General features: G+C 39.9%; 1 protein-coding gene across 5 annotated transcripts in view; it reads left to right on the forward strand.

The window, feature by feature from the left end:
- OPCML (opioid binding protein/cell adhesion molecule like) overlaps positions 1-17,311 on the forward strand; it is a 485,591-nt gene extending 468,280 nt beyond the window's left edge. For 4 of the 5 annotated variants that reach the window (XM_029957396.1, XM_029957398.1, XM_029957397.1 and 1 more), the window contains one exon: positions 11,372-17,311. In XM_029957396.1, coding sequence (XP_029813256.1) covers positions 11,372-11,472 — 101 coding nt within the window. In that variant the 3' untranslated portion in view covers positions 11,473-17,311. The remainder of the gene's footprint in view (positions 1-11,371) is intronic. The other variant, XM_029957400.1, reaches the window with a different exon arrangement.
- The last annotated feature ends 1,061 nt before the right edge of the window (positions 17,312-18,372 follow it).

Raw genomic sequence — 18,372 nt, forward strand, 5'->3', positions numbered from 1 at the left:
TAAGTGTTCTGAAGTTAAGAAACAATGGGGAAACAGTATTAAAGGCAGGTCTCCAAAACCTATCATTCACACCTTGGAAATGGCAGCAATTAAAATGCTTTTTAATGGAAAAGCAACCTGCTCTAAGAATCCGTAAGTTTTATTGAGTGGATGCAGCTATTTGCAGGCCCACCTGGAGTGCTGGCACCTTGAAGTCTTGCCATGCTAACAGAAGCAGAGATGGCCTGGCTCAGCCTGCTGGACCCAGCTCTACCCCTCCAGGAATCCACTCACTTCTCTCAACTTGCCAACCTAGTTTGCCTCCACTGGGTCCTGAGGGAGAGAGGTCCCATCCTCCTGTTCTTAAAGTATAAAGAAAGAAGATGCTGAACTTGATTACATCCTGTACTGCAGAGAGTGTGATGTGCTTAATGAACCATATAAATGCCTGGATTACTGGAACTGGCAGGGGAGAGGGACAGAGAGCACAAACAATGCCAGAAAGGATGGGGGTGCTGCAGAGAGAAAAACAGATCTCTCACATTTTATCTGTGAAATCGTAAAGACACAGATTAGTTGCATTAAGAATTAAGTATGAGGATTAGGTACAACTGATAGGAATCTTGTCATTGCAAATGAAATGGGCAAAATATTCCAGTTAAGGCAACATCTTGGCTTTGGATTTTTTCCTCAGGCAATGCCTCAGCCCCCCTCAGAGCAGCCAGGACTCCAGCTTACCTCAGCGGGCCCTGGAATCCATAAGGACAGAATATATATTTTCTTTTGCTAATGGCTGTTCCTCTAGAATAAATATACATATCAGGCTGGCTATTCAAACCAGATTTTCTACAACTACAGGTAGCACCAGCCAATGCCTCTCAGCCTCCACCCTTTGCTGACTGCCCCGTCCACTGTGCATCCAACTGGTACCTGTAGGCAGAACCTCAGTGCCCCTGCCCACCCCACCTCCATACCCTCCTGCCTCTATTGGCCTTCTCCACTCCTTTATGAGGGCATCCTATCAAGCATGGCTTTCCCCTATGTGCATCCAGAGACCTGGGGAGTGGGCATGAGGAGTTTGGGGATTGTTTGTAGTGTGCCCTCTGCCTGCTATCCTACATCTTCTCTGGCCTCTTCCTCCAGATCTCTGACAGGAGATTCCGTGTTCCCATCTCTGACTCTTCCAGCACCATCACACCTTAGTCTGCCATGTTCTCTCTGTCTCCTAAAACCCAATTGAATCTCAGCTCAAGACTTCTTGGCCCCCAGCACTCCTAGCTTCTGTAATACACGTGGAGAGTGAGTTTCTTACTATTCTGGGTTAGTCTTCTTCTGGCTCCTCTGCTACCTGGCCCATCAGTCTGTCCGGGGAGCATCTCACAGTGGGAGGATAAGGGATCTTCTATGTCTTCAAGCATCTTACAAAGCAATATCTTAGTTTGCATTTACTTGTATTGGGTGCTTTAAAAATGCAGATTCATGGGTCTTTCCCCAGAATCATTTTATCACATTCTCCAGGAAAGGTCCTGAGAATGTGCTTTTAAAGCAATCTCTCCAAGGGAATCTTTTGCACACTGAAGACTGATGGTCTTTGAGAGTCTGATAACTACAAAATTTGTATCTCTAGGACTCTCCTTAATTCTGAGCTACAAACTACTCTCCCCACCTGCATGTTCCATGGGAATTGCAAATTCAATCTTTCTCTTTCAGACATGCCTCTCACTCAATTTACCTTATTTTTTCACCTACATACTCTCACTAGAATCTGTCTGGTGGTTCTGACTTCTTCCTCTCCCTTTCTCTTACACCTGGTAGTCACAAGTCCTAGTGAGGGGGACATGGCTCTTCTTCTGGGTTCACTGTTCCATTCTCCCTTACACTGGGATGTGTCCTTTCCTTGAGCAGTCAGGCTATTCTCTTACCAATTCCTGCATGTTTGGTGAGCCTTTGCCATTCTGGGGCCAAGTGACCTTTCCAAAATTCATAATGTACCTGTTTATACCCTGCTAAAGTTACCTACGTGGAGAGCATAGCCTTGAGGGGTGTTCTTGCTCTGAGGTCCACCCACTCTTATACTTCAAGCTCTTCCACTTCCTACTATGTGCCAACCATGCTAGATCGCCTGTGTCTCAGAATGCCAATCCCATTACATGCATACGACTTTGACCATGTTTCTTCTTCATCTCTCCTCATCCATCAATCCATTTGGATTGAGTGACAAAGAGGAACAAAGTTCACAGCCCCATACAAACAAGTAAAAAGACAGTTACAGTAGAATAATAGAATATACTAAATGAAAAGGCTAGTAACAATTAAGTGTCCACCAGACCGGGATTAAAGAGCTAAGAACACTTTGAGGTATGTACTTATTCTTACTTCGAAGAAGAAGAGCCCAGAGCTCAGAGAATTCAGATGATTGGACCAAATTCCCATAGACCGGAATTTTACCTCAGGAGGAAGTGGTAAGACCAGGTTTTGCATCCAGGTCTGTCTGATATTAACCCCATGTTTCTTTCTAATCCACACATATATCATGTCTTCCAGTATGCTAAAGAGTCACAGATGGAAGCTTTTGCCCTCTTCTCTGATAAAACTACTTCTCCTTTAGGGTTGTACTCAACGTTACTGCATCCATAAAGTGTTTCTGAGCCTCACTGAAGAATCACATCGTCTGGGGTTTCAGGATACTTTATGCGTAGGCTTATATGTTGTGTGTATTTGCTTTTGCACTTAAAGGATGTAGCACTGTATCTTGCAATGTTTTCTTCCCAGTAAATATTTGTCAAATTAATAAAACTTCCAGTCAATGGGGATATTAGTGGTAGTCTTGATATAGTGTGAAACTCAAATAACCAAAAAAAAAAAAAAAAAAAAAAAAACCCAAATGCACAAAAGGACTCATGGTCTTCTCCCCCTCAGAGAAGTCAGATTACTATTTCTCTGACACTCTCCCCTTGCATTCCATCTTCTATATATCTTATTTGGAATTCAGGGATTCCCCCCCACCCCACCCTGGGTCTTCTTTCTGAGGGAGACTTTATTAAACATTCCAATTCACCATTTAGGAAGACGTTCATCAAATGACTTCTTCTTGCAGAGACATCAAAAGCTGCACATATTTGTCCATTTCCTGCTGATAATAATGTATATGATTTTTACTTTCCAAATCCACAATTTAAATCCAGGTGGGAGGGAATGAGTCAGAGAGAAATACCATTGCTTTTGGCTGATGACAGCAGTGTAATCATTTGTATTTTCCCCAACCTGCAAAATGTCAACATATTAGAAAAAAAATGCAGACATTTCACATTTCATTCCTGATGAGGTTCCTTGTTGTTCCCTCACACCCCACCCTTCTCTATCTGAATCATTGACATCTGGCTATTAGCCTAAGCATTTAGAATGTAACACTGAGCATTCAGGGTGTGCTGATGTCAGCACACACACACGCAAGAGCTTGTGGTTCAGCATAGACCAAAGTCTTGTCTTTTTCAAGTTTGTGATGAGCTGACAGATTGGAATTAACTTCTGATATTAACTTCTTCAGCTCTTGTCTTTGTGTTAAATACAAAACAGGGAATGCTAAAGAGAACAAAACAAAGATGGCTGCCTTTTTTGGCCTCTTTATACACAAGTCTTCACGCTGTAAAGACTGGTTAATCTTCCTTGTAAAACAACACAGTGCCATGTTTTCCACTGTAATTAAAGACAATGGAGGAAAGTTCCTTTTGAAGGGGAATGAGGCGCCTTCATCAGCCAGCACTGCTGAAAATAGGCTCCTATTTCACCAACAAGTGTAACACATGCATCCTCTAATTAGATTTCCTGCTCCTCTTTTAATCACCAAGAACATCATTATCCTTTTGGTTCCTCATTAGGAAGGTCACATAGTTCATATTCATACTTAAAAAACCTATCCAAATTTCAGAACAAAACTGTATCTTCTTAGACTTCAGATACTTCATTGATCTCACTGTGCTATCACCAAGTTCAACTTGCCTGTGGGTCTTTTTTTTTCTTTCTTTCTTTTCTTTTTTAATGTGATCACCCTACCACCTGCTATTTTAGTAGAATTACAGAAATACATTGTAATGTTCCTGAAGAACCATGCCATAGTTTCATGGCAATCATGGAAAGGAAAAAACAGTGACACATTTCAATACGATCATTGCCATTTTTAAGCTTCAAAGTCTCTTGCAAGTCAAGATCTCATCAGTAAGCTTAAGTATTCGAGGAAGGGGAGCTTTGTGCCCAGTTTGGGTACTTTGATTTTCAAAACCTGCTCTTCCAGCGGCTGATCAGCCATGCCTTGAATGCAGCAGCAAAGTCTTAGTGTCCAGGGTAGCGAGGCCTGCAGTCTGATTCTAGGTGAGGTCCTAAATACAATTTGCACTTCAAAAATCTAATATTTAGTATATTTAATTTTGCAAAGTGAGTACCCTCTCCAAAGTGGACTTTATTTTTTTGTCTATTTCTTTATATCCTTCTATACGTCACATCTGGCCATAAAGTCTTCCCTCTGGCCCAGAGTGCACAAGTCAATTGACCTCCATGCCATTTACCATTTCTTGAATTTATCTCTTGATCACTTATGTTGCTCTCTCTCTTCTTCCTATATGCTAAAGACTAAAGTATTTTTGTCTGCATATCTAGCCCCAAGGTATTTTGTGGTTGTCACTCGTGTCATTTATGGTTTGTTTTGTGTCTTTGAATTATTATTAGAGTTTTTACTTTAACGATGCTTAGCATTTAAAGGAGGGAGAAAAGACTGGATCAGGGAAAAGGCAAAAATCCACGTTCTAACTTCCAATTTACCCCTCAAAAATATTTAATTAAACCTGGTATTTGTACTAACCATTATAATTGAACCAAGTCATTGTTAATGATAAAATGATTCCTTAAATGTGTCAATTGTCCAGAGGGAGTTGGGCCTCTAAATGTACTTGTTTCCCTAAGAAGCTTAAATCTGTGGTTAGTAGCCACTTCAGGTCTGGGTGTTTTTTTTTTTTTTTAATGTTTAATTATTTTTGAGAGTGAGAGACAGAGCCTGAGTGGGGAAGAGGCAGAGAGACAGACAGAGAGAGAGAGAGAGAGAGAGAGAGAGAGAGAGAGAGGAAGACCCAGAATTCCAAACAGGCTCTGAGCTATCAGCACAGAGCCCTGTGCAGCGTTCCAACTCAGGAATGGCAAGTTCATGACCTGAGCGGAAATCTGGCACTTAGCCGACTGAGACACTTAGGCGCCCCATCCACTTCACGTCTTTTAAGGAGAGACCAGGTTACTTGCTTGCTCACCAATAGCCAAATTTGTTTTCAGCTGGTGTTTTACAGTTATCCTTGACAATCTAGTATTCTACAAAGTCTCTTTATTTAAAAAAGGATCCCCATAAAAGATCCTATTTTAAGGATCAGCAGTTACTATCCTGGTTTTAGTTCAACTCATATTTATTCATACTTTTTACTTCAGTGATCTTATCATTTTTTAGAGTAAATATTTATTTATTTAAATTCAAGTAGTTAACATACACTGCAATATGGGTTTCAGGAGTAGAACCCAGGGATTCGTCACTTACATATAATACCCAGCGCTCATCCCAACACGTGTTCTCCTTAGTAGACATCACTCATTTAGCCCATCCTCCCCACCAGTATCTCTCCAGTAACCCTCAATTTGTTCTCTGTATTTAAGAGTCTCTTATGGTTAGTCTCCCTCTCTGTTTTTACCTGATTTTTCCATCCCTTCCCCCTATGTTCATGTTTTGACTCTTAAATTCCACATATAAGTAAAAGCATATATTATCTTTCTCTGACTTATTTTGCTTTGCACAATACACTCTAGTTCCATCCACATTGTTGTAAATGGCAAGATTTCATTATTATTTATAGCTGAGTAATATTACATATATATACACATATATACATATATATACACATATATACATATACATACATATATATATATATATATATATATATATATAACCACTCCTCTCCATTTTATACATTAAAAAGTGTTTTAGAGAAGTTGACTGTCTTGTACAAAGTCATCCTAGTGAGTACCAGAGCCAGAATTCAAATTCAATTCTCTCTAACTCTAACTATTGAATTCAATTATCTTAGTACTACAACAGGAAGGGTATTCCTGGGATGAAAGGGATACTGGTTATTTTTTCCAAATAGCTTTCTTCTCAGAATTTGGGAGCATTTAAAGATTTCCTTCCTTCCTTCCTTCCTTCCTTCCTTCCTTCCTTCCTTCCTTCCTTCCTTTTACCATTCCTTTCTTCCTTCCCTTTTTCCCCTTCCTTATGTATTCCCTTTTTTCAATTGTTTGTTGACTGATTTAGACTAGGAGAAAAGACATTCCAGGTCCTTTTAAAGTATAAACTCTGAACATAGATTGTGTCTACCTTTCTCTTTGAAAACAGACTGGCTCACAGCAGCCTCCCAAATAATACTTGCTGAGTGAATGACAGTGGCTTTCTTAGGCTAGTGTGGGGTCCCATACCCTTGCAATCCTGATCCTTTGCCCTTGGGCCATGCATGAATCTTGACTTTGGGCAACTTCTATCATTCTGCTCTATGTCTCCTGTCCTTCCAAGGCCCTCATGGCCAGTGGCCTCTCTCAGCACCCACCCTATCTCATGATCTCACCTCCTCCCACTGTCACCAGCAAAATCACATCTCAGGTTCAGCACACTTGGGAAAAATTGAAATAATCCAATATTAGCCTCAACTAAGGGTTTGGAAGTTCCATAGTGGTGGTTACCATGATCACATGACTGCTTTTTACCAAGCGCTATACTAACCAGTTTGACTTTCAACTATTCTGTAAATTTGGTATTATTACCTCTATTTTCAATAAGAAAAGTGAAAACAACCTTGTCTGAGATCACATAGCTGGCATGCCACAGAGTTAGGATTTAAACCCAAATTGGTCTGACTCTAAAGTTTCCAGGATTGGTTATACTTTTATAGTGGTAAGTGACGTTATCCCAATGAAGATTTAGGGCTGCAAAGACAAGACAGCAAAGCCAAGGGGTACAGATGCATCCAAAACCTTACCTAAGGCTCATAGAAGATGTCTATTCTACCTGTGTATCCAGGGATTCTGTTACTTAGACATTTGGTCCCATCTTTCTTTCAAATGCTTTCCCTTTATCCAGATGCATTTCAGAGTTAGCTTTCTGTAGTAGAACATATAATTGAAAATCCACCTCATGTTTCTAAATACTGGATTCTAAGTTTGAGATAAGAACTAAATTTCTCCCTGTTTCTACCAAGAAGAAGGAGGGGGGAGGGGGAGGAGGAGGAAAGCACCAGTTGAATTCCTGATCATGTTTATTGAAATTAATACTAGTATTATGTTGGATACCAAGTACTTGGAGAAGTCCATGTAGCTGTTGTTACCTGAAGAAAACATGATATAGGCAAACCATAGTCAGCTTGACCTCTAAAAGTGTATGTTCAAGCTTTAGTACTACCACTGCTCAGCTCAGGTGAAGTGATTCTCCAGTTGCATGCCCTTCCTGTAACAGATTCATTGAACTAACATTTGCGAAAGCCTCCTATCAGCCTAAGAGACCAAAAGTAAGCCCTGAGTGATCATGGAACCACACCAATTAGCTAAACAGTTGTAATCTATATTAAAGCACAAAGAAGCACATCTCTAATCAGGTGAGTGGCCTCAGCAAACAGAAACCCTAAGGGAGAGACCCAAGCTGAATGGTTTCTTTTCCTCACTAATAGTGGAATCAGGATTATTGTAATGATGAAATTAAAAAACAAACGGTTCATAGCTGATGGCTTCTATTTCACATTCTTCCAACCTAGAGAGTGGTACACATATATGAGCCTCTCTTCCTGCTCTGAGCAAGGTACAAGAGCCCTCCTATAGGTCTCTCACTGTACTGACATTTGGCCCCATTGACAAATCTCAAATGTGTGCCGGATCCATGAGGAAAGTGATGCTAATTTTAATCACTATTATAGTGGATTAGGTTAACTCATTGGACAGACTAGCTCAGCCATTGCTCATAGATTGATTGACTTAAGGCTGTTTGGCATTAAATTACCATATTTTCTGATATATAAAGCAAGGCTCATCATACCTGCTGAAAAATAAAACTCCTTGAAGCTGCATAGAAAATGTGGTCATAGAAAAGGAAATTCTGGGGTCCAGGAATGTTTAGTGCCCTCTTGCTGTTTTAGGTGATGACATGCTGAGGTGCAAAAAGCCAGAGTGTTGATGGTTTTGTCCCAACTGGAAAGGGCCATCTGGCTGTTCACCAGCTGTCCCTTTTAGTAGCAGATGTAGATTTTCCATTCATACAATAACTCAAAATGCTAATAGGAGAAGAGCTTTAAAGGTCACCAACCCAACTTCTTCTACTTTTTTAGATGGGAGAACCAAGGCCAGAGAGGAGATGCCAGTCAGCTAGGGAGCAGAGGAGTCACACAGAGACATAAAGTACCCAGATTTCTAACCAGTTGCACGTATCACTTTGTGTTGCTGAGGTCCCAGAAAAAATGCACAAAGGGTCATTTTACACAGAAAGGAAATAGAGTGGTAACAATAAAAGGTACAGACTCTAAAGACAGAATGACTCAATTCTAATCCAGCTCTATGTGTTTAAATTGAGTGACCATAGCAAGGTTCTTACCTGCTCTGTTCTTTAGTTTCTCCATTTGTAAAATGAAAAAGCCAGTAATCCATAGCTCATAGCTTTTTGTGAAGATGAAATGCATTAATGTGTGTGTAGCATTAAGAATCCTCCTTGCAACCTAGAGAACACAATGTAAATACGTGTTACCATCATCATCCTAAGCAAGCTGAACAGTCTCTATTTCTGCTAAGTCACCCTCATGGTTTGGTTTCCATTCGATGAAACACTCAACTGAAGTTTAACAGTGGCTATAAACCCTCTGCCTGATCAGTAATGAACATCTTATAGCAACTGCCACACACCACTAAAAACACTCATTTCTCTTTATGATTCTCTGCCTCCTTCTCTCTTTGTACCTCAGCCTTCATGCTTTGCCTGCCTCATATACTTTTTCTTTTCTGCTTTGTTTTAGCTATATCCAATCTTGTGCTGGTAGCATGGTATCCAGAGAAATGCTTAAGTCCATTGGTAGAACTTGCAATAAAGTGATTCCTACACTAAAGATGTCTGTCTCTCTAGAGTGAAGCTTATTAGGCCTTCCATTGTTTCTTAAGTTAATATTAGCATCATGAATTAGACAAAGATACACACACATACTTTAATGTATGTCCTTTCCATATATAATATACAAATATTATTATTATAAATATTATATTAAACATTATAATGTATGTTACATATAAATAACATTATAAATATCAGTATAATATATATTTGATGGAGATAGATACTCAAGACATGTATGTCTTACACATTTGTATTGCTCATTTTCTTATAAACTCATTTAAAAAATCTTTGTTGTTCATTGTTTGAAGAAGACAATATAAAGAATGGCCTTGGGGCTCAGTCAGTTAAGCGTCCTGCTTTGGCTCAGGTCATGATCTCATGGTTCGAAAGTCTGAGCCCCACATTGGGTTCCATGCTGAGAGCCCAGAATCTGGAGCCATTTTCAAATTCTGTGTCTCCCTCTCTCTCTGCCCCTCCCCCACTGGTGCTCTGTCTCTGTCTCAAAAATAAATGAACTATAAAAAAATCAAAAAAAAAAAAAAGAGGACAGCCTTGAGCTCCAACTTGGGCACTTTTCCACTTAGTACATTCTGTAGGTCAGTATGGATCCTTTGGATATATGTCTTGACTGATGGAGGCTTTAGAGTCAGGCTACTTTTCATAAATATGTAGGGAGCCTTCATGGAGATGATAGCACTGGGCTTGTGCCTGGATCCTGCCCTTGTTTGTGAATGCTCTATAACCAAAGTGCAGAGCAGTATGAGTCAGACTCTCAAGCTAGAGAGTAAATGTGAATTTTTAGTCAGTAGGGGAATTGTGTACATTGTAAATCAGAGGAAGGAAGGGTATCCATGTGAAAATTCCTGGACTGGGAACAGTTACATGCTCATTGTTAAAGTGAGGGGCTTATACTTCCCAAAACAAAAGTTTAGCATCAGTCCCTTCCTAGGCAAGGCAGGGATCCATACCATCATGCTGTCTTGAGTCTCTGCACCAGCTATGCTTCGTAAAGTAATCATGCTTCTATCCAATAAACCAATTTGCTTCTAAAAGAATCAGAGAAGTCCTGGCTTTAGAAGGTAAAAAAAAAAAGAAAAAAGAAAAAAGAAAAAAAAAAGCTATGCTTTTCTTGTCTGCAGCTCCCTTTCTTTGCCACTGGCTCTACAGGAATGTCTTGATGTCACCTCCGTCTTATACTTGATTCCACATTCCTTGGAATCCTCTTTGCCTGCAAGCTACTGGTCTTGCTTATGACTCCAGTTTCTTATGCTTTGCAAATAAAGGTGATGGAGGAATACTAAGGTTATTTAGACCCAGATGCATGTGCCCTGGGTCTTTAAAACAGACTAGGTCAATCCCAATTCATGTAGTTTGTCTTCTCAAAGGTGGCAGAAAGGAACAACACTTGTGACTCGATGGTCTTGTCTTACAGTGGAGCATGGATGACTCAGTAGGGACATTTAAAAGAGCCAAAGAGGCCAGAAGAAAGGGCAAAGGAAGAACTCCACATAAGGCCACACCATTAGGTGACAATGTGGAAACAACACAGAATCTTTGTGGCCTTTGGAGAGGCACTGCTACTGCTGGAATAAACCCGATCATAGCCTTTAAAACTCTAGAGTATAACTGTCCATTCTTCCTCAGCTACCTCAAGAGGAGCTTCCATGATATCTAAGTTTTACAGGATGAAAATTTGGCCACACCAACACATTGACTCCTGTTGCTCACAAAATGTTCCCATTCCTCTCTCCTCCCTTCCTCTACCTGCTTCTCTCCACTGTGGACTGTCTCCCCCTCCTGACTGTCCTGATGCTCCCATCCCTGTCTGTTCTGGAAACCATCTCCCCAGTTAGCAGTGCTGCTTATGGAGCAGCAGTCAGGTCTTGCCATACCACTTAGCCCTGTCTGCTGCTCTCTCTAACTTTTCAGCCCCTAGGCCTACTGACTGCCATTGTCTCCCTCTACCCCTTTTATTTTTTAAACCCCAGTGTTTAAAAGCAGGTTGTAGTGGTTAAGGTATGTCAACAATGTGCCCCTTTTGGGTTTCTAAATATTCCCAGTGGGTGTTTTATTTTTTGTCCAGATTTGGAGGGATTGATGGTGGGAGGTGGGAAATGGGGGAATGCTCTCAGAGAAGCATGTTCGTATATTTGCTTGTCAGGGAATAAGTATGGTACCCTTTAGGTGCATGCTAATGGGTCTGTCTCTCTTTCCCCTACACAGGGCCTGGAGCAGTCATTGATGGTGTAAACTCGGCCTCTAGAGCACTGGCTTGTCTCTGGCTATCAGGGACCCTCTTTGCCCACTTCTTCATCAAGTTTTGATAAGAAACCATAGGTCCTCTGAGCAACGCCTGTCTTCTCCATATCACAGACTTTAATCTACACTGCGGAGGGCAAACCAGTTTGAGCTTCTTTTTGTTTGTTTCTGTTCTTCTTCTTGATTTTTTGGGGGGTTTGGTTAATTTGATTTTTTTCTCTCCATTTTGAATTAGTGGGGTTGGGGGGAGGGGTGGGCAGGGTTCTACCATGTGTAGGATAATCATTCATTGGTGTGTCCAAAAATGGAATCTATCCCTGCTACCTGGGCTCTTCTCTTTCCTCTGCTCCTCTCCCATCATCATCACTATGAACCTCTCCTCCCCCAACACACCAAACCATAAGCTCCATTTGGGCAAAAATGTGCCTCATGATAAACACCCTGAAGACACAACTTGACTTACAATGTAGTGCACAGCAAGAGTTATATCCAAGTGTCCTATTATCTGTGTCTTTTAAGCTTTGGGCCATTTTCTTTATTATAATGTACATATCCCTCCCCCCATGTTTATTATTATCTAATTACATTTGGGTTCACATCCTTTCTTTCTGGGAATCTATCTATCTATCTATCTATCTATCTATCTATCTATCTATCTATCTATCTACCTACCTATCTATCTATTCTTGTCTCTAGCCACTCTGCCCTATTCGCTTTCTCTATTGCTATGGGGGTTAGAGGTTTGGGACTATTCACACAAGCCCAAAAGTAAAAGTTTAGAAGTCACTTGACCAAAAGAGGGAGGAAGCACTTTGAGGATAGTACTTCTTTTTTAAAAATGCTGTCTAACTTATAAAACAAAATGATCTATAGATGACTGATCATTTAGGGCTTATCAAGCTAATCACAGAAATCATATGGTCATCCATTTACCTGACTGTGTTATTTATCTCTCCCTCCAATTATCTTCCCACGCATCCTTCTCTGTAGTAATATATTTACTCTATATCAATCTATCAATGTAATTACCTAACACTTCTATTTCTTTCTTACTACTCACTATCAATTCATCACCCTATTAATTTCTAATCATATTGTATCTATTTTACTATATTCATTTCTCCTCTACCTTCAGCAGACATTGGTATCTTCAAAATTACCTATCAACTTTCATATGAAAGCCAGTGGTCTCACAGGCTAACAACATAGAAAAGCAATATGTCATGGACTCTTTGGAAGGTGGTATGCCATCCACCCAATGTAGATGCTATTAACAGATGGGCCAAAGTAATAATCTAAGGATCAGTCACTCACTACTCCCAGAGATGCTGTGTTTCCAAAAGCGTCTTCTTGGGAAGCAGATCAGCCCTGGATAGGCCTTGATCAGTGCTATGTTTTTTTTTTCCTTTCACACTTGAAGGACCAAGATGCCAAACTTCATGTTTCCTTCCGCCTTTCAAGAAAGTGTTTGTCAGAAACCTATGGGACTTACTCCATGGCTGGCTTTTATCAATTGCAAGAACAGAAGAGAGGAAACACCTATCTGTCTCTGCAGTGAAGAGAGCAGTCCAACTGTCTGTGTGCAATGACTTCAGCTATTGTCTCCTCCCTGTTCCAGTTTTGGTTTAATCTGTTTGAAAACTATCCAGTAAAAAGCTGATGGAAGCCAATTACATGGCGGGTGTGTTGACAACTCTGGTATTTGTTTCAGGAAGCTCTTCTGAGCTGAGGGCACTTGAGCAACTGACTTAATTTCCAAGCACTTGATTAACACAACACTGCAAACAGGAGGGGAAAGTGTAAGTGACACACAATTTCCTCTGATACAGACTGCTTCTCCAGTGGCTTTGAGGAAGAATGTCCTCAGTTTTTCACGTTCAAAACAGATCTAACAGATAAACTAGAGCTGATCTGACTTTTCTGCAACATTTTCTGGAACCAGAAAGACACAGCCAACAAGGGTGCCTATAATCCAAAAAAATGGCATTGAAAATCATGCAAGGTCATGTCTCTCTTTACCAGTGCTGCAAGGACTGACATACTGTCATAATGAGAAAGGAAAGAAGCAACAACAGTGACTATCTCACAGACCTTCTCTGATTCAGTTGGGAAACTTTTAGGTCCATATTAAAAATAATAATAATAATAAATATGACCTTTATAGAGCTCAATTCCCTTAATGCTTAATTGATCTTTTTCCTCCAATATAAATGGCCTCTGTGTTTTGTCCATAGTGGCACATGAACATGGCATGCACAGTGGAGTAATATATACTTAGATATATATGACATACATATATACATACATGTATACAAAGGTAGGTAGTCTTGGCATACAAAATGCTAGGCACTTTTGTAAGAGTTGGAGATGGTGCGAATGAAATTAATATTACATTTGCCAGCTGTAAACAGACATCTGCATTTCCTAGTGAGCTGCCAGAAGCCAGATTCTGGGAATATAAATGATGTGCCAAAAGCAGTGTATTGATTCCAAGTTCCAGGGACAATCATGAGCAGACGCAAAGTCAGAATTAAAGGTCGGACATCAATGTTTCAGATCTGTCATCACATTCTGCACCTGGAGTCAGGTTGGTGTCAGACATTGTATGGGAATTAAATGCATCATTTGAGTGTTCTACTGATAATAAATGTTACTTTGGAGTGAAATAAACCTGGAGGTTCTGAGGAGTAAACGGTCTTGGAGAACACAGTGCTTGATTGAAATGGACAAGATGTACATGTTCTTCATGCCAAGGCTTGTTCTGTAGGAAGGGACCCATCTTCCACTGGCCAGGAAGATCACCAGAATCTTGTGAACATGATGAGGCTGGGTGTCAGAGCCACTCTGTGCTGCCCTCTTCCACTGGATACCAGGAAGCACCTCTGATAGTTACCTATTCCAGTTGTGTTTCAGAGGGCAAAAATATCCTACAGTCAATCCTCATCTGGGATAAAGAAAATAATACAGTCAATCCTCATCTGGGATAAAGAAAACCAAGTAAATAAGACCCAAGAAAACTGGGCACTAGGAAAGAAAATGGCTCTTCTTCGCTATAGACATAATCCAGCTTATGTGTTGTTTGGGTTACTTTTGTGGGGATGGCTCTATTGAACAGTAGCTGTTACCCAACATTTGAAGCATGTAGAACATTAAATGCTATTAAGGACAATATCCACTAACACACATGCTTTTTCAGCTTCCCATATGGAGGGTAGATGGATAAAGTGTGCTGGATAGATTTTTTTCCAAGGTGCCAATGGTAAGAATGGGGGTAGGGGTAAAGAAAAAAGATAAACAAAACTCTGAGCCTATAATTCTTCATGGGTTTTTCACATGGGAAGAGAACCAATTAATACTTATCAGGAAGTTAGATATGACAAATTCAGCAATGTACTTACTCTGCAATCTTCCCCTTTCCTAAAAACACAGTTAATATGTATTTCCACCAAAGTAATGCCAATGAATGAGCTAGTGTTAAGGCTCTGGCCAAGCTTGTTTTTCAGTAGTTTAATGTCAAGTGCCTGATACAGTCATCTGCAAGTCTAAGCAAGTGTGTTTAGTTTTTTTCATTCTTGTTTTAACTGGAGGAGAGGGGACATCTAGGTGAGCAGGGGTCAAAACATGCACATATGTTATGCAGGGAGCATTGTGCATGGCTGTTCTGTGGCAATTGTGCTAGCTGGAATGGAAGGAAAGGTAAGGCTTTCTATCAAAAATAGGCCTTGGTCTTTTTCCCGTGAAATCTATGCTTCATACCAGATGATACGTTTCACATGTGGGCAGTTCCTTCTCAAAACCTGGGTGGTAAGTGTGCTCTACTGGGTGGAAGTGGACTCCAAAAACTCCACAACCAAGGCTAAATTTAAGGACTTGTTTCTGTATGGATCCAGTCAACTTGATCTCAACATGGAGGTGTTAACAAGTTCTGCTTATTTTGGAAGAACTCTTATGTGAAAAGAGCAGAGAACCTCCAAGTTGGCAGTCAATCTCAAAGAAAGCTTATCATTGTCATTGCACTGAGAAATGGAATGCTCTAATTGTGTTTGGTGCTTCCAGTGCCCAAAGAAATGTTTTCTCCTCTGTAGTTGTGTATGGATGTCATCAGAGCCATGAGGAGAAAGAAGAGAGGAATGGCTCAAGATAAGCTGGTTTATGGGGGTGGGGTTATCTTTTTCAACTTGACCCTGAGTCCTCACCTGGAACCAGCCCACTTCCCCTTCCCACCTAACCCCCCAAAAAAGAAAACTTATTTAAAGTAAAGTTTAATATATTTGGAATTGGGAGAAGTAACAAAATTCTTCCTGTTGGCAAATTTACTTTTTTTATCTTTTTCTCCAACAGTTAGGATGTTTTGGTTTTGTTTCACACAAGCTATATTCTTAGAAACTTACACCCAATTGCCTCTTCTTCTACCATCCAAAGCTTCCCTTTTGATTTTAAGACAAATAAGTTTGAGCAGTTGCAGTAAAACTTCACAGGTGTGTGACTAGGAAAGCAACATTTTCAAAAGATACCATATGATGAGGACTTCTAATGATCACTAGAAACAAACAAATAAAAATGCCAGTCTCATTTCCCTCATTTCTTGCTTAAGAGAAGAGAAGTAAATGAAAGGAGGAAGAAATAGATATGCAATTAAATGATGGGGCAGAAAGACAGAGCTGAACCAGTGCAATTGAGCCTTCAGGTGCAGGATCCTCGGAGTCCAAGGGAATGTGGAGTGGACTTAATTAGGCACCATTGTCTTCATCCTGAAAGTAAGCAGCTAAGCCTCATTTCCAGTATTTTGAAATAGATTCCTTTTTGTTTCTTTAAATGGTGCCCTTTTAAACTGCGTACAATTGTTCCATGCCACTGAATGGAGAAAGAAAGATTGTGAAACCTCTACTATCCTTCTAGGGCCGCATTCTATGTTATTGGCAGATTTATAAGGACATCAATAATAGCAATGATAAGTAATAATAGCTGCCCTTGTGTTAGGTAAAGGGAGCATTTTTAATCATTCAAAAAATTTTGTGACCTGTAAAGTGAAGTTGTGAGGAATGTGTGGGTGTACAAAAATGTATCTGTCAAGTTCAGAGTCCTCTAGATTAAAAAAATTATGACTTATCAATGGTGCCATTATAGCTGTGTCAGACGATGGGTGTGCCCATTCTCACAATTATCCTTAAAACAAATCTATGTTTAAATGCTTTAAAAATTATCACATGATACAAGAGTATAGCTTCTAGAGTTCTTTTTCTTTTATTTTCTTTCTTATTTTTTCCTTCAAAAATCAATGAAGACTTTATTTCTGTCAATAATTGTATTAAGGGTGAATATACTACCTGAATTTTGTGCATGTTACATTGTAGTTGTAACCTTTTCTAATTCAGGATGAATACGAGATGGTTGTGATTGTGCAGTGTATCAATAAAGTTCAAAGAAATTTGTAACTTTTGGGGGGCTGTTTATTAGGACATCTTGTTAACTATCCAGGAATGGAGAAAAGCAGGCTATGCTTTTTCCCATATGCTTCTCCCATATGTGTGCTTTAAACTTTGGGGAGTAGATGCAATCAGAAAACTGAGTAGCCTATTTCTCTCTCTCTCTCTCTCTCTCTGTCTCCCTCTCTCTCTCTTTCACACACACACACACACACAGAAAAAGTCTAGGTACTTTGCATATTATACCTATATTTTTGAATATCTATGCCATTTACAAATAATAGAAAATATGGTGACTATGATGTACACGTATTCTTAAAAGAGTATATAATTGGGTTAATTATTTCTTCATCTTAGGTTTTACTATAGAATACATATGGGAAATAGCATAAAAAAGAGAACTGGAGAAGCTCCCTTCTGATTGCCTTTTCTATAACATCCTTCTCTTTCAATAAAATTCCAACACCTCTGTCTTCAACACTTGCCTATCTGTTTTTCTGAAGGGATGGCTATTAACCTCTTTCTTACAACTCAGCTTCTCATGAACCATTTATACATCAGGTAACTCTTCCTAGTTCTACCATTAACTCAATATGTGATCTTGGACTGAACACTTGGCCTTCTTTTTCTTTGACTCCTCATCTGCACTATTTGTGAATTTATTCTTGTTGGTATGTTACAGTTCAAAATTCTCAAGTCAGTTTTTGTTTCCTATTCAGCTATTGGATTTTTCAAGACTACTCTCAAATGAAGCCTAGGGCGAATGGCTAGTTATGGTTTGGGATACAGCAAAAGTGGGTTAAAATTCTCCAGCTGACTTTACTTCATAGCTAGCTCCTCTGGCTAAGACCCTGAGTTAGACTTAGGAGGCTTATTTCTTATTGGGTTCATAGGTAAACATTAGCTCATTCCTAACTTGTTAAAACTTAGTCTTCCCTGGTATGCCTGGATGGCTTACTCAGTTAAGTATCCCACTCAGATCATGACCTCACAGTTTGTGTATTTGAGCCCCACATCGGGCTTTCTGCTGACAGCTCAGAGCAAGGAGCCTTCTTCAGATTCTGTGTCTCCCTCTCTCTCTTCCCCTCCCCTGCTCAAGCTCTGTCGATGTCTTTCTTTCAAAAATAAATAAATATTTAAAAAATTGAAAAAGAAAAACTTAGTCTCCTCCCACAGGAGATGGAGCACAGATAAACTTGTTAAACTAAGTCATATTCTTTGTAAATTAAAATACCAAGGAAATGGTGGTACTAATGATTGAGTTTCCAATTTCCTCACATTCATTGGAAAATTATGACTTGTCAAGGTAACAAATTCCAGTTTCCCTTACCATCATGATACTTTTAGTGCTCCCCTTTCCCTGCTCCTATTTCTTCTTCCTTTTAATCACCCTCTTTCCATCCACATCTGACCATCTCCTGCTTCTATTCATACCACAGCATTTACCCATCTATTGGCTCACCTGATGAGGCATAGACATTCATTGGTCTTTCACTCCATCTGGCCACTCAGTTACATCAGTCTTCTGTGTACCAATTT

The sequence above is a fragment of the Suricata suricatta genome, chromosome 11, assembly GCF_006229205.1.
Source record: "Suricata suricatta isolate VVHF042 chromosome 11, meerkat_22Aug2017_6uvM2_HiC, whole genome shotgun sequence".
Classification (NCBI taxonomy): Eukaryota; Metazoa; Chordata; class Mammalia; order Carnivora; family Herpestidae; genus Suricata; species Suricata suricatta.